The 23,186-nt window shown below is 42.2% G+C and overlaps 1 protein-coding gene across 1 annotated transcript in view; it reads right to left on the reverse strand.

Annotated features, from left to right (window-relative positions):
- The window catches only part of IL23R (interleukin 23 receptor), a 42,853-nt gene that overhangs the window by 4,069 nt on the left and 15,598 nt on the right, over positions 1-23,186 (reverse strand). The window contains 6 exon segments of the mRNA XM_015415782.1: positions 1,827-1,917; positions 3,532-3,631; positions 8,597-8,659; positions 11,267-11,368; positions 11,701-11,898; positions 15,857-16,073. Of these exon segments, the coding sequence (XP_015271268.1) occupies positions 1,827-1,917; positions 3,532-3,631; positions 8,597-8,659; positions 11,267-11,368; positions 11,701-11,898; positions 15,857-16,073 (771 nt within the window).

Consider the following 23,186-nt stretch of genomic DNA (forward strand, 5'->3'; position numbering starts at 1 on the left):
TTCTGGTCACCACACCTTAGAAAGGATATTATAGCTTTGGGAAAAGTGCAGAAAAGGGCAACTCGAATGATAAAAGGGTTGGAACACTTTCCCTATGAGGAACGGTTAAGGCGCTTAGGGCTCTTTAGCTTGGAGAAACGACGACTGAGGGGTGACATGATTGAGGTTTATAAGATTATGCATGGGAAAGAGCAGGTAGAGAAAGAGGTACTTTTCTCCCTTTCTCACAATACAAGAACTCGTGGGCACTCCATGAAATTGCTGAGCTGTCGGGTTAGAACGGATAAAAGGAAGTACTTCTTCACCCAAAGAGTGATTAACACTTGGAATTCACTGCCACAGGAAGTGGTGGCAGCTACAAGCATGGACGGCTTCAAAAGGGAATTAGATAAGCATATGGAGCAGAGGTCCATCAGTGGCTATTAGCCACAAGGTATGGATAGGGACTCTGGGGCAAGTGATGCTCTGTCATCTTGGTGCTTGGGGGGGGGGGTCAACAGTGGGAGGGCTTCTAATGTCCTGGCCCCACTGGTGGACCTCCTGATGGCACTGGTATTTCTGGCCACTGTGGGATACAGAGTGTTGGACTGGATGGGCCTTTGGCCTGATCCAACATTGGCATCTCTTATGTTCTTATGTTCTTATGTTCTTACCTAGGACATACACATCTGCCAGACTGTCTCTCCTGGTATATCCCAATGCACCAACTGTGGTCTTATTTATTTATTTATATCCCACCCTCCCCGCCAAGGCAGGCTCAGGGCGGCTTACATACAGATATAAAACAATTAAAACAAGCTTCTAGTTGTTTCCCCTCTTAAGGTGGCCTACTCAACATTTGCTTGTGCCTGCTTCTTTTCTGTAGTGGCCTCCACCTTGTGGAACAAGCTTCCCAAGGAGGGTCTATGTCACTGAAAGTCCTTAAGATTTTAAGCTGCAGATGAACCCTTGAACCATATTTTTGTTTTTAATTTTTGGGACTATAAACTTCCTTGAGCCACAAGGGAAAGATGGGGTATAAATATTATTATAACAAAATTTAAAAACTATGTGGTACTATGAACCACACTGATACCTGTAGATGGTCTCTTCACACATTATGAAGTATCCAGGCTTGGTCCAGAGTCATGTTCCCCACTACACCAGTGTCTCATGTAACAATCACATATGGTTTGCAGTTTCTCCTCAGTTCCTATGCATGTCATTCCCAATTTGGATTGTGAGTCTGGCACATGTGGAAAAGGGTCTTCAGCATTCACCCCATGTCATTTCCCGACCTCCAGTGGTCCTAGGATTTTATCAGATCAGGAAAATGGTGTGTGTGCGTGTGTGTGTGAGGGGGGTAAATCCTCTTCTCCACATATGACACAGTCAGGATCCAAATCAGGTCCTGCACACATGGGAATGAAGGAGAATCTGTTACCTGAGACATGAGGCCCTTGGACCCAACCCATGTATGCACATTTTTCACTTGTTGAGCAGGTCTTGATCTTGCATGCTTATCTAGCAGGTTCTATTTTGCATGACTAGGAGATCCTATGTTCAAATAAATGTAAACTGTTTCAGTTTGAATATTACCTTAAATGTGTGGTGAGGGGAGTGGGGAATAAATATACACCCTCAATTTCATCACACACAGAGATGAGGAGAAGTAATGCCCAAAGTGACCCACAACATAACCTGAACCTGTCAGGCATGAGAAGTAAACATTTATGTACAGGGTTCTTTGTAATACACCATGTAGTGATTCCTGCAATTAGAAGCCCCCTCCTCCCGAATATGGTCAGATGTATTAAACACACAGAAGTTTGGTCTGCTAAAGTTACCTGGAGCATTCTGATCACACTGCTCTTCTGCACTTGAGGATAATCTTCAAGTAGCCACTTGGGTGTCACTGAAACGAGCACGGTGCTAATCCTTTAAAATACAACGTTAACAATATTTGTCAATTATTGATCATGATTTGAATTCATGATTGGGCAAAATACTTCTTGCTTTTCAAGGCAGACTAAGGGCAGAATGACATGTGATGGGTACAGGCCCTTGTCTTCAGACACAGGTCACTTACAAAATGTGTAAAGCAGATGTGGGACTGGAGGGATCTTTAGCGGATCAATGGCAGGTGGGGGAGGGATCCAAGCTGTTTCTCCAGTCAGCACTCCCTCACTGCATAGCACTCCACTCTTCAGATAATTTTCTGCCAGCTGAATTAATTTCTAGTTCTGCTCACTACTCTCCCACCTCAGATTGCTTCACATCCTACTTTCCCACAACTGAAGTTATGAGTCAGCCACCATGTCATGTAGCTCTACTTTGTTTCAGCCTAACATCATTCAGAAATCAAAGCTAAGGGCTACTGTATCACCAATCCTAAACAAGTTTCTTGGTGAAATAAATCTTATTCAAATAATTTATATCCATGAGAAGGGAAAGGAGCATTCGAAGTTTCACTAGCTGAGGTGGTACAATCTTCTGAAGCTTTCATTTCATTTTTGATATGGGGGAACTGCTGAAAATATTGCCATATGAAAACCACACCTGTGGCAACTCCACCCCCAGATCATAAGAACTTAAGAGAACATAAAAGAAGCCAATGCTGGATCAGGCCAATAGCCCATCCAGTCCCACACTCTGTCACACAGTGGCCAAAAATAGCAGGCACCATCAGGAGGTCCATCAGTGGGGCCAGGATACTAGAAGCCCTCCCATTGTTGCCCCCCCAGCACCAAGAATACAGAGCATCACTTGCCCCAGAAAATTTCTATCTATACCTTGTGACTAATAGCCACTGATAGACCTCTGCTCCATATGTTTATCCAATTCCCTCTTTAAGCCGTCCATGCTTGTGGCTGCCACCATCTCCTATATAAGAACATAGGTTCTGATGTTCTTAAGAACATAAGATCCTCAGTTCAGCATTTTGACAGAACAGGAAATGGCCAGAAGCTACTGTCAACAGATCTCTGTCAAACTCCCTTGAGATGGAATGAACACTTTTGGTCAAAATGGCCACACGATTGATTATGTCAGAGGCTGTTTGTAACAGGATGACACATAAGTCAGGCTAGACAACATCTTTACTTAAATCCACGTGGTAACAATTTGGCCTACTCATACAATTCCATAGAAATCATAGAAATACCATTAATATCTAACAGGAAGGCTATGGAGCGGAAACTTGCATTATAAAATGACCTGGCAACATGAGGCAGGAGAATCCTCCTTGCCTGTTTTCAGATAACCCATTCTGGGAGTACTTGTTTGCATTTGTGCCTGCATGAGTTTGAGCTGGAAAAACAGAAAACTCTTTGGGATTTCAAGGGCTGATGTCGTTTGGTGTATAGTACTGCTGACTGTGTGCTTGCTTCTGTACCCCTGTGATACTCAAATTTAATCTTTAAATCGCTTCAATAGAAATGATTATCATCTTGCTCCATTGGGGGGAAATATACATGCAAACAATTACTGTCCATACATTCCTAAGGGTTGAAAAGCTTGAGCCAAGGCTAGGGAAGAAACCCCAGTCTGTACCTTTTCCTGAATGACTTCTTCGAGATCAAAGCCAAAAGAAAGAAAGATAAGAAGGCCACTCCAATGCCAATCCCCAATAGAACGCCAACATCATCATCATCTGTAAAAAAAAGTGGGGTTGGTGGGAGACTAGTCAGCAGCTTGTACCATAGCACCATTTTACACTACATTGTTATGTGGTTCCTGAATGGCTAGTGAGAAAGGGAAGCCTACAAATGCTTTCATAAAGCTAATATATAAATATTCAGGGTACCTGAACAAAAAGTTTTTACCTATATCATTTTCCATGAGTGCTTCAGGGGTAGTTTGTAAAACATTACAGATAATACAACACAGGATTTCATTTTGTATGTGCTTGGGTTTAAAATAACTTATCACATATGAAAATTGGAGATGTGATCTGTATGGTCCACACGCACCTCCATTCACACATAACCATATCTGAGGGGCAGGCTAAGTCTATAAGAGGGGATTTTCAAACTGTTCACAAACCCTGAACTTTGTATAGCAAAAGAACTGGTACGGGATAGAAATAAGCAGAAACTTCAGCTGATCCAAAATGTTGTGGCCAAGCTATGGTCAGGGGCAGGATACAGGGATCTCATTGCCCCTGTGCTAAAAGATCTACATTGGCTGCTCATTTGTCTCTGGGCACAATTCAAAGTGCTGGTAAACCCTAAGTGGCTTGGGATCAGGGAACTTGAAAGATTGCCTTCTATATTTTCCAGCCTGCAGACCATAACCTTGTTATCAATATCAGTTAATCTTTGCTTCAAACTACTTCTCCCTGAGCAGATGTCATCACTTTGCTTACCTTGTGTAACTGTCAGTCCTGTTCCAGTGGCTTACACAATTTACCCTTGAAAGACTCATGATGGGATCTACAGCCAATCTCTCTGTCTCAATCACTCCTTCCTAAGTAATCGTCCTCTTAAGTAGAATTGCCAGTTTAATTTCCCTCCACATATCTGAGGGAGTGAGCTGTGACTCAGAGAAGTCATTTTGAAATCAATGTTATTAACTTTTGTTTTATTTTTCAAATGAAGTTCCCAGTTTGTCTTCATATAGCACGTAAATGGCTTTGTAATCATGATCCAGTTGGAATCCTTATGACACCTCTGTGTAGTAGGTCAGTATTTTTATCTCCATATTACAGATGGGAAGGGGGTCTAAGGCTTATACTGTCAGGCACGGCCTACCAAACTCAATAGGTGGGCAAGTTAATGGCAGGAGGGGAGGTTCAAGTCCAATATTTCTGGATTCATACCTCAGGCTTCCATTGACTGTTTACCAAATGTGTAATCCAAAATTAATCTCAAATTTTGTTTATGTATCAGTTACTATGTTTTATCCCTGCTCTCAGCATTTTAAGGAATGTGTGTTCTATATGGCATTAGAGACACATGCTATCAGAGACTGGTTTTTATATTTTCAGTTGGAGGTTCCCATTCTCTCTTCTTCCCCCAGGTGCAACCTTATACTGGCACCAACAAGGACCATTTTATCTATTGAAATCTGCCTGACATTCTACAGAGGATGCAGACAAGATCAGGGCCTGAAACATCTTCCTCACCCCACCCCCTTTTTAAACATTGGGGGTGATTTCCCACAAGTGCTGCTCCGCGCTCACTCTTCTCTTTGGCCCGATGGTACGTGTCAATTTCACACAAGCTGCTGCATGACCGCATTTTGCCCCCAGCTTCGTGCGATTTTCCCCGCGTCTACTCAATCCTGTTTTTTGAGGATTGAGTAGACGTGGGGAAAATCGCACGAAGCTGTGGGGCAAAATGCGGCCACGCAGCAGCTTGTGTGAAATTGACATGTACCATCGGGGCAAAAGGGAGGAGTGCGCGCGGAGCAGCGCTTGTGGGAAATCACCCCCAGTTTGATGATAAGTTCTGGAGAACTCAAAAGCTTGGGCAAAGTTTTGTGTTGTTGTTGTCCTAATAAAAGGTATTACACATCTTTTGATTTTGAAGTCAAAGCTATGGTGTTGGTAGGATAGCCCAATGTGTAACACTGAGATTCTTCTGCCTTTTAAAATATTGTGCAGCCTAACAGATTCTACAGCTAAGGCATGAATTGTTCAACTGCAGCTTCTCTGAATCAGTTTTTGAGAATCTAGGCAGGGGAGGGTTCTTTCCTGCACTGTGTTTCTCAGAATTATTAGCCTCTATGTTTTAACTGTTACTTAACTAAGCACTGGGACCTGTTTACACCCTTAAAATATAGTTTTCTTTTTGCTTCTTCATTTGTAGGCTGGAACTTTATTACAGTAAAGGGGCAAAGTGGTAAACATAACAAGAACATAAAATTGAATCCAGTATCTTGTTTCCAACAATGTCCAGCAAAATGCTTCCAGGAAGCAAACACATAGAGCATCAAACTGACAGCTCTCTGCCAATGGTTGGTTCTCATTGGGATTGGATTGCACTGGATCCTACCACTGCACTGGTTTCCACCCAAGGACAGGATCATGTGGTTTCCCCTCTAGCGATCCAGCTATTCATTCAGTGCATCAGTGCACCACCAGCAGGGCTTCCACAGGGAAGATTTCCCTTGCTGTTTCCCTACCCCAATCCCCCAGCAGTAGCCATCCCCCCCTCCCCCCAGGCCACTGGAACTTTTCCAATATATATAATGTTACATTGATATAACAATGTTCAATTGCCAATTAAATACATGCACACACAATTTCTCAAATGCGCCCCCCCCATCTAAATTGGCAGATCAGGGCCACACTGACCCAAAATGAGTTGTATGATGTGTATTGTGTTTAATGAATTTGTTTTTAATGTGTTTTAACTTTTAATGGAAGCTGCCCTGAGCTTGCCTTGGTGGGGAGGGTGGGATACAAATTGAAATAAATAATTTTCTACAGAATTGGGGGACCCTCTAGGTTTGCAGAAAAATCTAAAATGTTATAAAATGCACTTGTGGGGGTAAATCCCCCCAAATTAAATAAAGCATTCTCTGTACATGGGCAGATAATGCATGTACCATTGAGGGGACTGGTGGTGGCTGCTGCTGCAGTGGAGAAGCCTGGGAGCTCAATGGCTGCTGCAGCAATGGATCCTGGAGCCATGCCAGACAAGCTGCCGAAAGCAGTGATGTGAGGAGAAAGCCTTGGCAGGCCACCCAGAGCTGTGCTGGGTGAGCCGCCAAAAGAGACATGTGGGGGGTGGTTTGTGGAGGAAGCAGTGCTGGGCAAACTGCGGGAAGCAACGATGTATGTGGGGAAGCCCGTTTGGGCCCATCCGGAGATGTGCTGGGTGATCCTCTAAGACCGGTGATGTGTGTGTGGGAACCTCGGTGGACCCTCCTTGAGCTGTGCTGGACAAGCTGCTGAAAGCGGTGGTGTGGGGGGAACCCTTGGTAGGCCTGCCTGGAGCTGCACTGGACAAGCCGCTGAGTGCGGTTATGTGGGGAGGGGTTGAAAGAATCTGTATTGGACCCTGCAGTGATGGTGATGGGGGGGGCTACTGGGGTGGGGAGCAGAAAGGGAGAGTGATGGAGTAGGGGAGAGAAAGAGAGTGATGACGTGGGGAGGCAGACACAGAGAGAAAGAGAGTGATGGGTAGAGGGGAGATACAGAGGCACTGGGGGAAAGTGTAAGAGAAGAGGTGGCAGGATAGAGAAAGAGTGAGAGGCAGAGAAGTAGGGGGAGAGGGGAGGACACAAAGGTGCAAGGAATCCCCCCTCCCCTCAAGGGTCCCCACTTGTGTGTATGTGTGTGTGTAAAATTGGCAATTGAATATTATTATATCAATGTAACTATAACAATACATGTAACAAGCTCTCTGAATTCCCAGATTTCATTTAAAATTATTTTCTAGTACTTTCAATTGCAGATTTATGCCTTTCACCTTAAATTTCCACAATGGAAAGGGGCTAGAGACTTTATTTCTTTAAAATAAATGCTAGGAATGTAGGGGCTCAGTTCCACGTGTTCTAGGGTTATATCAGTATAATGACATTCAACTAGGGTTATCATTTGCCTGCTGGGGGCAGGATATGTCCCACCACCAGCAGGCTCTTCTTCCCACTGCTCATCTGGGTGCTGAGAGAAAAATAGAGGGGGTGGGGAACAGTCAGCATCCTGATGCACTGACATCACTTCCAGCATGGCTTCAAGCGATGGACGTGTGTCTCTAGCAGTGCTCTAACATTTGGCCCAAACTGCTAGAACATCACCAGTGATGCGCTGATGTCAATTCTGGTTGTGCTGGAAGTGACGTCAGTGCATCACTGGCTAAATCATTGTATCACCAGTGAGGCGCCCACCCTGGCATGGCGAGTTTCCCTCCAGTTGACAACCTCTTGCTGGCAACCCTAAATTCAACTGCTGTGTTTTAAAGAGATATATACGTGTGAGGATAAGAGAATGAAGTAGACCACTGTGGGGCCCCGTTGGGGAAAAAGGCAAGTTATAAATGAAATAAATAAATATACAATTGGATGTATTCTAGTTTATTGGAATCTATGCCTGCTTTGGTAAACCTGCCCAGAATGATAGGAGCAACCTGTGTCCAGCAACCTGTGGCAAACTTCAGAATGTTAGTAAGACATAGTATACAATTCTTTCTCTCTCATTTCCATCAGTTCCAGTTGGCAGAGGGAAAGGTAAATCAAAGAGGAAGTTTATTCTTAGCACATATATTAGCACAAAGTGTAGATGAACTAAAATGTTTGGACATGTATGGTCATATTTTGGAGCCTTTCTCGTTTTCGATATGGCTGTAAGCTCTAGGTAGACAGCCACCTAACACCCAAGTACCTAAGTAACTACCAAACTACTTACCACCCTCTGGGTGAGGCAGCCATTGTACTGACAATTTTTTAAAAATCTACCAAACGAATTGAATACAGTTCTGGATTCCTCCACAATGTGACTGATCTAAAGCTAGATCTGTGAAAATACCCTAAACTTTCATTTCCCTAGAATAACGTCAGTGGATGTGGTTTACAGTTCCTAACACTTTGAGATGCCATCGCTAGTTGGTACATACCTCCCACAGAGAGAAACATCTCTCCCCACCCCAAGCCCATCATAGTCCTTTCTTACCATAGGAAACTGGAGAGGTGCTTTCTAGAATGTTAATAGCATGTCCATCTGGAAACTGTTTCACTGATAAAGAGAAGGAAAACGAGAGTGGCAGTTTGTAAGTGCACTATTTTAACATTAACGCTTTACTGTCTGAAGTGACTCAAAAGCAGGGTGTTTTTTAAAAATTAACTTTTATTACAGAAAAAAACGGTGTTTCACGTCATCCAGAAAATGGTCATTCCAACACATTATAACAGTGACTGTTTCATAACATATTTATCTTCCCCATTCAGCATCTTTTTCCTTTCCTTTTTTTGTTGTCAAGTCACAGCCGACTTATGGCGACCCTGTAGGGTTTTCATGGCAAGTAAGCCAATCAGAGGTGGTTTGCCATTGCCTGCCTCTGTGTAGCAACCTTGGAGTTCCTTGGTGGTCTCCCATCCAAATACTAGTAAGGGCTGACCCTGCTTAGCTTCTGGGCTATCCATATCAGCTCTACACTTCATTAATTCAGTGATCACTACTCTAGTCCAAATGGTATTATAAACAAGCATCCAGCTCTACCACATCAAGTAAGATCATTAGGGAACTGGTCATTTCTGTAATTACAGATATTATATCACCCCAATATTTCTCAATAACAGGACAATTCCAAAAAGTTTGTTAAAAGTCTGCCAGACTTCCCTGACATTGCCAGTAATTATTCACTGATGTATGATATATTTTTATATTATTTATGGTGTTCAGTACCATTGATATTGAGTTTTTAAGCCATTCTTTTTCAAGACTGCAGATATTAACCTTAGCAGCACATTCTCCCATTTCCATTTCCAATCACTCTCAAGTATCTTCTTCCCAAGATTTTCTAACAGACAACATCCTTCAGCACTTTCATCTGAACTATGCTTTGCATTTATGTCTATGTGTGATCTCTGTTGAGATACCCTATTAACAACAAGGTGAGGGAATCCTAAGGATGGTGCAAAATATCACATTAGTTGGTGCTCAGCTGAACCATGGATTCTGTCGATATAGTTGCTATTTTTATTGCAGTTTGGGGGATATACGATGTCAGTGTTGGGTCATTCCACATCTTACTACTAACATGAGAAGCAAGTATTTTATCTCTTTCATCCATGTAAGGTTAAGAAAATTATCATCATACCTACACAGCACAAGCTGTGGTCATGGTTGCTACAACATATGATTTATATGAAAGGCTAGCCAGCATCCTCTCTAGTATTGCTAATGGAAATTCAAAGTATCTTATTTTCTTAGAATGATATTCCATTCTAGACAGTGCAGTTGAAAAGCACCTCAGGTTTCCTGAACATGCCAATGTTTTGAAAACAAGAAAAATGTACCTCCCTCTCCCTCTCCCTCCCCCCCCTCTCTCTCATACCCTGCCCTCCCCACAAAGGCAGGCTCAGGCTTATATCTAGACATATTTATGCAAATTTAACCCAAATGTAATCAATTACAAGGGTTATGATAAAGTTGGCGTCTAGTGGCACCTTTAGCTAAAATTTCTTTAGCTGGGTGACAGTATTCAGTATACCTCGAACTGAGTCTGCAATAGCTGTCAATGGATATTCCATGTGGGTTACTGGCTCAAGATCACTGCCCTTTTATTCAGGGGTCTTCACCTCTATTTCTTGGTTTGTGGTTTAATAAGAGCTGTACAATCCATAGCATGAAGAAATGCGAAGCCATTCCTTCAGGCAACACATTCCAGAAAGGCTGTCTATATGAGGTATTAAAATAAAAAGATTTGGTCCAGAAAGGGAAACATCATTTTGACTTCTCCCTTTGGAAGAAAACAAACTGTAAAGGCCCTCAGTAAACAGTGGGATTTTTAGGTACATTCTCCAGATTTCCACAGAACCAAGTAGACTGAAAATGCCCTTAATGCTGTAAATGCTGATCAAGAAACATTCACCAACAACCCAGCAATGCTTAACAGGGAGATTTTGTTTAAATGTATATAGTTGTTGAAAAGTGGTGGAGTAAAATTAAGTTGGTAGAATTGCTCATGAAATACTGCCACCCTGTGGTTTAAGGGGACACAGCAAATCCCACAAGATTAGGCCAGCACGTCTCAAAGTCTATTGCAATATTCCAGTTTAGATGAGCCAAATAATGTATACGAATGAGAAACAGAAGTGTGCTTTCCTCCTTTAATTAGGGAGATTAGACTACACTATGTCACACTCAGTGTGCCGCTGCAATAAAAAAGACAAATTCTATGATGGGGATTATTAGGAAGGGGATTGAAAACAAATCACCCAAAGAGTAATTAACGTGGAACTCACTGCTGCAAGAAGTGGTGGCAGCTACAAGGACAGTCAGCTTCAAGAGGAGACTGGATAAACATATGGAACAGAGGTCCATCAGTGGCTATTAGCCACAAGGTATAGATGGAACACTGTGTCTGGGGCAGTGATGCTCTGTATTCTTGATGCCTGGGGGGGGGGTAACAGTGGGAGGGCTTCTGGAGTTCTGGCCCTGCTGGTGGACATCCTGATGGCACCTGATTTTTGGCCACTGTATGACACAGAGTGTTGGACTGGATGAGCCATTCGCCAGATCCAACATGGCTTCTCTTATATTCTTATATATATTTGCGGAAGCTAACTCAAAAGGCATACAATGTAACAGTCACTCCTTCCACAACAGCCTTGTACTTACATAGCCCATCTGAATGGCTTTGTATAGAATATGCCTCGCTGATTCCATCATGGTACACAGCATACACCAAAATGTTAAAGTAGCTTTTCATGTTGATGTCTTCTGAAAAAGATGACACTTTATTGTTAAAAAGTTGTGGCATAGTGAATTTAAGAGAGAGGAAAATCTACTGTTTAGTTAAGGGGAAAGGATCATGGCTAAAGCAGGAACACATAAATTGCTGAGTGCTGGTACAATAAAATAATAGTCAAAAACACTAGACTCTGTGATGAACTCTCTAGGTACTATGACCACCTGCTGCTTGGGCTCTGTCAATTCTGATTCCACTAAAAGCCAATGGCATCAATTTCTACTCCATGCACTAAGAAAGCGACTATTTTATCAGCCCACGGAGTATGAAGAGTGGGGACAGAGGTAGTTGTGCTCTGTCTTACCTGGTATATACGTTGTTGTGTTCTGGCTGGGGACTTTTTTCCACAAAATGTCATGTTGGTCATGACTCTGCCAACCTGCATAAGTCCACTCTACTATGTACCACAACACTGGTTTTTCAATGTATATGGGAAGTTCCCACATAACAGAAATTCCCTTCAGTTCATCCTTTATTTGCATATGGGTAGGGGGTGGAAAATCTACAGGGGCAAAACAAGAGAAGAGTGAATTTGAAGCAATTCCACTCCCAAGAGTTGGAGGGCCCATTTTGAAGGGGAAAGGGTTTTTGCATCTTGAAACAAGAAATACTCTTGAAATGAATGAGAAATACACAGACAAAAAGAATAATGGTATGGGCTGCTTATTCATTATCCACTGGAAACTCCTTATGAATAACGATGACTAATTTTCTCATTTTTATCATATATAAAAAGCTAATTTGGTACTTCTGTCTTGCTTTTCATTGTGCTCTGCCCTACTGTCCTCTAGGGAGCAGATCAAAAAGCTTAGTGTGACTCAGAGATGCACTGTTATTGTGTCCTCTAGCAGGCTCCATATAAGATATATGCTGCTGACTATTCCAAAGAAAGACAGGAGCAGGCCACTTTCACCCCTGGCCTGATTAACAATGGTGTGGTCCTGCCCTGGGGTGGCAACATCTTTCTTTCCTGTTTTGCATAGGCTGCGGGCACACGGGCAGGAAAATGCGGGGGGGAAGCGTGGCTGTTTGCCCCGGGGCTAAAAACCGTGCGGTTGTGTGAGCAGACCTACCGTGGAGGTCCTGTGGAGGTCCCATGGTAGGGGGGAGGTGCCGATAACTCCACAGTCCTGCGGTGCGGCAAAGAAGCGGGGCAAACGGGGTTGGTTTTTTAAAAAAAAACTCAAATGTGCGCATGCTCCCTTGGGTGCTTGTGTGCATCCGTGGAGACTTTGAAAAAAAACCCCTTTTTGCGAGGGGACATGGGCGGGCACCAGAACTACCACCGGAAACGTGATCAGACACCCACCCTTGCCCCGCGGGTTCAGGAAACTAGTACCTCCGAGGTACTAGTTTTTTACCGCGCATCTTCCAGGGGAAGCCTCGGGTTCGCCACGGGAGCTCGACGCTTCCCAGATGTGGCGGTGAGATTACGCCCGGAAAATCCGCCTATCTTCCGTCCCTCTAGTGTGCCTAATGCTCCGTGTGACCGCAGCCATAGAGCAGCAAAGGAAAGTGAGTCTCTTCCTGCACTCATCAGAGTGCTGTTCACCATTTTGAACATTTTGCTAGTCCAATATGGTAGCTGCAGAACATAAGAACATTTGTTCTGATTTTGTGAAAAGTCTGTGTTTTCATTTTTAGACCAACCCACTGATGAGGTTAAAGAACTAGAACCTTGATAAATTATCTTGTAGTGTCAAATTTCTGAAGTAAACTTCAGAATGAAGTTGCCATTGCTCTTTAGAGTTTGTTTTCCATGTGCACCCAAGTGTTTTATGCCTTATGTATAAAAATGAACTGGTCAAATGGAGAAAAATGTGATCTAATTTCTGTAACGAGAAGGACTGGTGAGCTGGATGGGAAATACCTCAAGGAAGAGCTGATTTACCCAAGTGAATCTTAAGTTTGGTTTAAGAACTTTGCAAGTTTTCTTGCACAGCCGTGACAATAAACAACAGCTATACCTAGCTTCTTTTATATATGTAAAATATGGATTGCTTTGTTGTACATTTTTATAAATATTGGACTGTTTTATAATTTTTAGTACAGAGCTCTTTTCTTTCTTTTTTAAAAAAAGTTTATTTAGGGATTTTTCTAATTATAGAACCAAAACCATACATATCTAACCTCTTAATAATACAGAGGATCACCCACCTATTTACAACTCGTATATAATATCTTAGAAGTACATAACATATTGTTCTTTTTGAAAAGAATACATTTTACCCAACCACTCATAGAATCTTGACCACAAATTTTCAAAAGTATTTTCATCTTTTTCTTTTAACAAAATTGTTAGTTTATCCATTTCAGCTATGTTTAACAATTTCTGTATACTTTTGTATATATTCTTCCCTTGAAGGTATTTCAACTACACAATCACACATATATTTCTTGAATGTAGTTATTGTATTACTTTCTACAATACAGGATTAAATATAGATTGATAGACAGATATAAAACCAGAATTGGAATGTATTGTTAGCTGTGAGTGTACAGATTAATTAATATTTAGAGGTCTGGTGAATGTTACCTGTTAATGTTCTGTCTTTTTTTGTATAGGTTACATTGTTTTACACATATTATATATAGACTTTCTCATATAGGAATGCATGCAAGTATAAAGCTCTCTATTTTTTAAATGCCTTGAAAGGCACCAGGGCATAGTGGCTTGGGTCCCAATGAAAATTGCCACTGCTTGAAGGATTTCCATTACTTTCTTACCTCCCTCTCCCGGAAATTCTGGGAACATCTAGCAACAGCATGAAGGTAGAGGTAGAGTCTGCCACAGGAGAAGGGAATTGGTGAAAATCATCACCTTTCAGCTGAAAGTTTATGTGAGCTCTAATCCATCAAAAATAATGTTTGGGTACATTTTGAGGTTTTCATCTTTTTTTTGTCCCCTGCATTTGTGCCCCCCCCTTCTGTGTAGTAGTTACAATGATGGGCTGAGGTGACCCAAGTTCAAATTCTCACTCAGCCATGAAACTCAGTGGGGGGCCTTAAGCCAGTCACTCTCTCAGTCTAACCAGGGTTGTGTTGCAAAGATAAAATGGAGGAGAGGAGAGCCATGGGGTTGGATCCAGCAGAAAAATTCTGCTAACCAAAGGAGGTGTGATGTTGATCCATTCCTTCCTCCCACAGCAGATTATTGACTCTCCTCTCATGCTGTTTCTAGGGGGTTTCCACCTCCAGAAACAGCATTCTGGAATGCAAAGAGAGTAGAAGGGGAGCAAGTCCTTCTCTGCTAATGGAAATCCCTTCCATAAGCATACATTTTCTGTGGGATTCATGCCATGGGTTGCATAGTGCAATCTCTCAGCAAAAGGCTGTTATCAATACAGATCTTTCTGGCATTCCTCTCTATTCAGCATTCCTATCTGACCATGAGAAAGCTGATTTATAGGGTTGCAGGATCCATGTAGACTAAAAGGTATGATGGTGAGGGGGTTGCAAAAGAGACAAAAAATTTCCTTTGTGCCTCTCCTATCAGCAGAGCTATGTTGATGAAACAGAGATAAGATTATTTCATGCTGCTTCCTCCTCTTCAGCATAGCCTTCAGCATAGCCCTAGGAATCACCTTTCCTGGGGTCAGAAGGGATTGTTGAAGAGTTGGGGATGCGGAAAATATCTGCGATTAGGCTTACCATTTGCCCCCTAACAGGGGGCAGTCCCCTGCCTCTGCCCTCAATCCTCCACTGTTGATAATTTCAAAAACAGGAGACAAATGGGAGGAAATGGCATTGATGGTGACATACTAGGAATTTTCCTAGTATCTATTAACTTTACCATAGAGATTAGGGGAAATTCCTACAGCATCAACTGGAAGTTATGTCACTTCCTCCTGCAAGTTCACCCTCCCCCTTGGGAACCCTATCTGTGCTCCTGATGCCCATGGATTGTTAGATTTAACTTGATGTATCCTAACTTGAGGTCTTTGGAAGAAGGGCAAGAGAAAAATGTAATAGGGAGGATTGACAGAAAGTTTATACAACTGAAACTGAGGTTATGGCATCAGAAGAAAGTAGGTATATTCTGTTATTCTAATTTGGTGGCCATTGTGAAGGCAGAAAGGCAGAATACAAATTTTGTAAAATAAAAATAAATGTATATGGTTTGCTGCAGAGGGTTCAAGGCTACTTACAGGTAGTAGGATGTATCCAACCATCTGCAGACCTTGTGGAGCAGGACATTTCCAATTACCCCTCCTACTGCAGTTCACTCAGCATCCTGAAATTTGTTCTAGGGTCAGCATACCCCCAGGTACAGCATCAGTGGCAAAGCAGAGGTCTGCAGTCAGAGGGGGGAGTTGCTAGAAATTGTACCTTCCCTCCCCAAGACTTAAATGCCATTAAGTAACTGTTGGAGAATCTCGTAAGAATTGGTATCTCTCTTTAATGAAATTTTACAAAACAATGTTCAGTTCTGAGCATTTTTACATACTATTATGACTTACCATGGTAATTAAAGGACTGTTGGTTCACCGTAATATTTGCAGGTTTGGAACTTCCTTTTGAATTCTGTGCTGTCACATAGACATAAGTCACTGTTGCAGGCACCAAAATTTTGCATTTTGTCTCTGTTGTATTACATAAACTCATATTTTTCCCTTGGTTTTCACAGAACACTTTGTAGCCCAGAATTTGCCCTCTGCTCTCTTTTGGATGAAATGGCTGGAAGCAATAGCAAAATAATTGCCTTTAAATATCAATATTATTTTTGCTTTCCTAGCCAAACAGTTTAATAGTTGCAGGATATATTATCAGAATGTGATTAAACCAGGAGCTCCCTATCTCCTGAAGTATATATCACATACTGATGTGTGCAAGGGTAGATGACACCCATCTGAATGAAGAAAATCCACTTTCTCTGCTGCCCTTTCATATTTCTAAACTGTACTGCCCTCCTCCACTGGCTTTCACATTCTCACATAAATCTACCTTATGCTCAGTCAACCTTATGGTCCGTCAGAGTTGCTATTGTCCACTCAGAGCTCAGTGGTTCTCCAGGGTCTCAGGCAGAGGTCTTTCATATCACCTCCTACCTGATTCTTTTAACTGGAGAGACAGGGGATTGATGCTTTATCGCTGAGCCATAGCCTCCTTTCCTTTTCTGGGTTTAAAATTATTTGTGCTAACTGGAAAGCAAGAATTTTTTTTTTTAAAAGCACATACTGGATATCTAAATTATATAATTAACCATATATCATGTAAAGTGGCAGGCCCCATACCAATAATGAAAACAGCAAAACTGGACTACCCACTGGCAAGGGAGGGGTCTCTCTATACCCAGTGATATAAACAAAACTTTGTAAATCTACCAAAAGAATGGAAAAAACTCAAGAGTAGGTGGGTGTCTATTAAATACTGGGTTCAAGATGCATTGCAGTGAACAGCTCTACTTTATTAAGTGATTTCAGGAACAAGACTAAAACACCAGGGCAATAGCCCTGTTTAAATAGCATGCAAAAACCACAACCAAACACACCCAACTCCTGATAGGCTATTTACATAACATTAGTTTCTCATTGGTCACTTCCAGAGTCCTGGTGGGCTATTGTTCTAGAGCTCCAAGCTCAGCCAGTCTCTGGTAGATAGTCCTGGAATGTTCCTGACCTAATACATAACAGTATCAATCAAAGGTTAAAAGGGAAAGAAGAGGAGGCTAACCTGCTGAAGGCCCTGACAATTTATAGAATCCTGGATGGGTAGATTGTGGGGTGCGGTGATTGCCACATTATTTATTCACTCTCACCTGATTCTTCATATGAACACATGAAACTGCCTTATACCGAATCAGACCATCAGTCCATCAAAGTCAGTATTGTCTACTCAAACTGGCAGTGGCTCTCCAGGGTCTCAGGCAGAGGTCTTTCACATCAGCTTCTACCTAGTCCTTTTAACTGGAGATGCTGGCAATTGATCCTGGGACCAGTGCTCCCTCTAAGCTGTGGAGTCTTGTGAGCAAAAATTCTACTTTGTGAGCTACTGGCATTGAAGTTGTGAGTGAGCGACTTGGCTTCTGCATAAATTAGTTTGCTCTGGAGCCATCCTTCCTGAGCTGAGACAAAAATGTGTGAGCCAGAGGCTAAAAAACTGTGAGCTAGCTCACACCAAGAGGAACACTTCCTGGGACCTTCTGCATGCCAACCAGATGCTCTACTATTGAGTCACACAGCCCCTCCATCATGATTTTATAGTTTGCACAGATCATAATATTCAGTTATAATAGTTGCAGTGTTACTTATTAATGACAGATGGTCTAGGTTTACCCATCGTAGGCATCCATCATAATATACTATTTCAGCTTCCCCAAATCTTGTTATATACGATACTTTCGCATATTTTATTGTTATATACGATACTTTCCCATATTTTAACTTGCCCCGGGGTACTGGCCATAATTCAGTACATGCTATGTCATTTATTAGGATCTCTCTAAAATGAGTTAAACTGAACTTGGAACTATTCTGAATTTACAGTTCTTCTAAACTGTAAATTCTAAATACAAAAGCATTTCTACTGGGCATAGAACAGGTCTAATTTTAGCTTTATAGTTATACTTGCCCTCTTCGGGTATCATATTTCCATGATCTTTGATTTGTGTCTTAAAGGTTAATTAATTAAAGATTAATTATCGTATGGTATTGTGTGTAGAGTAGCCAGGGGATCCTGAGATTGTCTGGCAGCTGCAAGTTCTAGCTCTTAGCTATGAGCTAGGCTTGTCTTTAGGGGCTGAGAGAGCTCTGAAAGAGCTGGGACTGGCCCAAGGTCACCCAGCTGGCTTCATGTAGAGGAGCAGGGAATCAAACCCAGTTCTTCGATTAGAGTCCACCACTCTTAACCACTACACCAAACTGGCTCTCAAGATAAATATCTTAAGGGAACCCCAGAACAATCCTATTCCAGGCAGTACCATAATGTATTCTTCTATAAATGCAGCAAGATGTAGAAGAAGAAGAGTTGGTTTTTATACCCCACTTTTCTCTACCTGAAGGAGTCTCAGAGTGGATTACAATCTTACTTTCCCTTCTTCTCTCTGCAACAGACACCCTGTGAGGTAGTTGGGGCTGAGAGAGCCCTGAGAGAACTGTAACTGACCCAAGATCACCCAGCTGGCTTCATGTGGAGGAGTGAGGAACCAGACTCCAGATTGGAGTCTGCTACTCTTAACCACTCTACCACACTGTGTAACAGTATAGTACTGTAGTAGGATGTGCATATTTATGCCTCTCTCCACTTGTCTTTTTGCAGTGATTTGGCCTTAATTTTTTTTACTTCAACATAAATATATTGTGTACCACCATTCACCACTTCTTTATGCTTAAATAAAGTTTGGGGGTAGGATTATCATTTTAGTAACTGCCAGTTTAGTAACCTTATAGTTGTCCTCAAGCAGTGTATTCAAATAATACACAAACTGTTTTTGTTTCATTCAATAATTCTATATACTAATAGCCAAGCTGGCCAAATCTTTGGATACTTAAATCTGGTGACTGGAGCTGTGAACAGGCAAGACAGATCTTTCTAAAACCTGAAAAGGGCCCCAGATTTGAAGAAACATTTGAACTCTTTCAAAAAAATAATTGTGAGGTTTAAAAAAAAAAACACAAATGATAAAAGGATCACCTGTAGCTTTAAGCAATGGATTCCCCCAGTGGCGGTTGCTAGACAACCTCAGTATTCCAGGCTGGGTTTCTGAGGGGGAAAAGACAGGGAGGAAAGGCCAGGATCCTTTCCAGGCCTATTTTTGCCTTTGAGGGAGAAATCATTGGGGCAAGGCCAGACTAGGATTGCCAGCTCCAGGTTGGGAAATTCCTGGAGATTTTGTGGTAGAATGGGGGTTGGGGAGGCCTCAGCTGAATATAATGCCATTGAGTCTACCCTTTGAGTCCAAAGCAGCCATTTTCTCCAGTGGAATGGAGCTCTGTTGTCTGGAGTTCAGTTGTAATACTGGGAGACCTCTGAGTCCCACCTGGAGGTTGGCGACCCCAGGCCTGGCAGTAACCTGTGGTGACTTGATACCAGAGTGACTTGCATCACTCAGCTAGGCCTGGCTGCTTGTTGCTGTTCAGTAGCAGCCACTCTATGAAGGCCAGTGTGGTATAGCAGTTAGAGCTTCAGAGTAGTCTCAGAAACCTAGGTCTGAAGCCCCATCTGTCTGTGGAAGCTCACTGGGTGATTTTGGACCACATACTTTCAACCTAACCTACCTCACAGGACTGTGGTGTGCATAAAAAGGAGGAGAAGAGAATAATGTAAGGTGTTTTGGTCCCCCACAGTGCAGAAAGGTGGGGTATAAATGAAGTAATTAATTAATTAATATAGCTAAAGATGTGAGGCAGATAAAAGGTAGTTTGGTGAATAGTTGAGAAGGAGAGAGTGAGGCAGGGAAAGGAGAGATGATTTGAGGGTTGCCAGGAGGAGGAGAAAGAAGAAATAGTGCGGAGAGAGGGACAGAGGGGAAAGTGAGGTGCCCCCCCCCACAAGCCCTTGAGGGTTCCCTGCCATGCCAGTGGGCCTGGCGCAGGGGCTGGCACCACATTTTCCAAGTGAAGGCTGTGGGGGGGGGGAGTGAAAGCTTAAGACTGAGAAACAAATAAAAGTAGGTTGGCTGTTGGATGGGAAGGAGATAGGGTTGTCAACTCCAGGTTAGGAAATTGCTAGAGATTAGGGGGCTGGAGCCTGGGAATGGTTGGATTTGAGAAGAGGAGGGACCTCAGAAGGGTATAAGGCTACAGACTCCACCCTCCAAAGCAGTCATTTCCTCCAGAGGAACTAGGATGGCCAGCTTCTAGGTAGGGGCTGGAGATCACCCAGAATTACAACTGCTCTCTAAATGACAGAGATCAGTTCCCCTGGAGAAAATGTCTGCTTTGGAGGGTGATCTTTATGGCATTATACCCTGCTGAGGTTGCTTCCCTCCCCAAACCTCACCCCCAAATCTCCGGGAATTTTCCAACCTGGAACTATCTCTGTAGTTAGGAGATCCAGTTTGATTCCAGGAAGTCCCCAGACCTTACGTGGAGGTTGGCAACTCTAAAAGCAGAGAAGGAAGCACGGAAAAGGGAGAGCCTATGGGGGCTTTCAGGAAAGGGACGGAAAATAGTGGGGGAGTAGAAAATAAGAGGCCTTCTGCTCGTACTTGTGGTTTTCCACTTGTAACTTTATTATACTCCTAAATGGTCATCATGAATAAATAAACAGTTTAATATATTTTCTATCTTGCTTTTATATCTTGGTTACATATCTCCTAATTTGATCCTATTGGTATAGCCAAAAATTCTTAATGATTGTGACTCATATTGGGAGATAGAGGGCACTATCATCAAACTCCTCAAGACAATAAAATTGGTTGGGATTAGCTGCCTGTATGAACAAAGTAGCCAGATTATGATATAATGGTTTGAGGCAAAATACAAATTGATCTGCTAGTTCAAATGTTCCAAATGTAAATATAAAAGGTCTGTTCAATTTCATCACATTTTTTTCATGGAACCAAGAAAACCCAGAAAGCATGCATTAGACCCAGACCATGGAGTTCTGGATCCCAAAATTCTGGTTACCAAAGTGGAAGTGTATCATGTAATCCCATGCATTGTTTGTTATTTTTCTTGCCTTGTCACCCAAGGTCTCTGCTTATACTCCTGCCTTGGAATAAATCCTGACAGAGTCTGCATCCACACAGTGAGGATGCTCCGTTTTATGTTCATTGCGACAGCAAATACACAGTGGGTGATTTCTCACAAGCGCTGCTCCGCGCTCACTCCTCCCTGATGGTACATGTCAATTTCACACAAGCTGCTGCGCGACCGCATTTTGCCCTGCAGCTTCGTGCGATTTTCCCCGCGTCTACTCAATCCTGTTTTTTGAGGATTGTGTGAAATTGACTTGTACATTGGCAATGGAATTTTCACAAGGGAGTTCTGTGCACTCTCCTCTGCCAATTGCTATTTTTCTTGCATGTTTCTCCACTGTAGCACTAGAAAGTTTTACAGGGCTTTTTAAAAAATGGTATGGTGCTATAGCAATTACTGATTTAAAAAAAACAACTCTCAAAAAGCCCTCCAGTGGTATGGCAGAGACAATAGGGGCTAATGGAAGCAAAATGGCACTGATGTACATGTGACATTTGAAAATGTGCACCTTTCAATCTAAACATCACAAAAACATGCTTGGGCCATGCTCTTTCCAGGAGCAGATTTGGGAAAGAAAGATTTTTTAAAAATTCATTGTTTAGAATATTTTAATGTTGCCTCTCCATGAACCTACCCAAGGCAGCTTTACAAAATAAAAATAATAAAAACAAAATACTAAAAGGTATTAAACAAAATCCAGCATTAAAAAAAGCCCCAGCCCAGCATAAAAAACAAAGACCACACAAATAGACCCCTGACTCAGTCTAAAATAAGTTTCCAGGCTAAACCAGTGTTCAGAAACCAACCCTGGGTGAACAGAAATGCTTTGGCCTGGCGCCTAAAAGAAAGCAATGTAGGTGCCTGGAGAGTCTTAAGGGGAAGGCCATTCCACAAGCAGTTATTGACTGAAGCATTAATCAATGTCACATTGATGCTTCAAAAAATAAGTGAAGTGAAGAAAACCCTCTGTGCAGAAGCAGCCTGATAGTATATGCATTCAGAAATACAATTATCATTTTTACATATAAAATTAGTTGATATTATGGGGCTAGTGCTAGATTTTATTTTATTTTAAAATTAAACCTACTTTTGTCTGTTTCAATGACAGTAGAAACGGTTTCTAATAAAACAATTAAAAACTAACAACTATATATATGAATTTATTGTGTAATGTTTTATAGTATCATGGTGGAAAGCTATCTAACCGAGGTGCTTTATTCTCCTTCAGATTGTTTATGGTATTTCTGACCTTTTAAGATGTAACATCTATCATTATGTTTCTGTCACTTTCATCTCAGGAGAATGTGGTATGTGCAATCCTCCTGGTATGTGCAATGACCATTTTGTGTGAAACAGAAATGAACATACTTTCCAGCCATGAAACACACAACCCAAACCCTGGCTTTTGGGAGGTATGCATTCTCACATACTGAAGTTATAGAATACATGTATTGCTCATTTCATACAAAATGGTCATTGCATATACTAAGAGGATCGTGTGTAGCATGCTCTCTTGGAACATGAGATAGGAATGCTAGAAATGCCATGCCCTAAAAGGGCTTATAACTTTTAATAAAATGGCTGGGCCCCATGGCAATCACAAAAGCAGAACAACTGGTTTACCCACAGAAAAGGAGGATTCCAGGTACTCAGGAGGTTCCCCTGGAAAGCAAAATGGCTGGATAAGTACTGAACATGCTCTAGGAAACCTGGAATGTTGAGAACCATTATAAGTCAGCTAAAGGAGCAAATGAGGAGTCCTAAAGAGCTTATTTTGCAGTCAAAGATGGAGACGCTCTATACAGTCAGTAAAAACAAGATCTGGAGCTGACTGTGGCTCAGATCATGAGCTACTCATTGTAAAATTCAGGTTTAAACTGAAGAAAGTTGGGGAAACCACTAGGCCATTCAGGTTTGACCTAGGTCACATCCCTGATGAATATACAGTGGGGTGAAGGATAGGTTTAAGCAGGGGTCATTTCGTAGAAAAAGAGCTAGGGGAACTCATTAGCATAACTCATTAGCATATGCCACACCCCCTGACATCAGGGGCCCGGCGGTGGACCTGCAAGGCCAGCGGGAGTGCGAGGAAGCAGTCGGGTTAGAACAGATAAAACCAGGCAGGCAGGGGTGGGGAGAGGCGGGGAGG

The sequence above is a fragment of the Gekko japonicus genome, unplaced genomic scaffold, assembly GCF_001447785.1.
Source record: "Gekko japonicus isolate JY-2015 unplaced genomic scaffold, Gekko_japonicus_V1.1 scaffold20, whole genome shotgun sequence".
In the NCBI taxonomy this organism is placed as follows: domain Eukaryota; kingdom Metazoa; phylum Chordata; class Lepidosauria; order Squamata; family Gekkonidae; genus Gekko; species Gekko japonicus.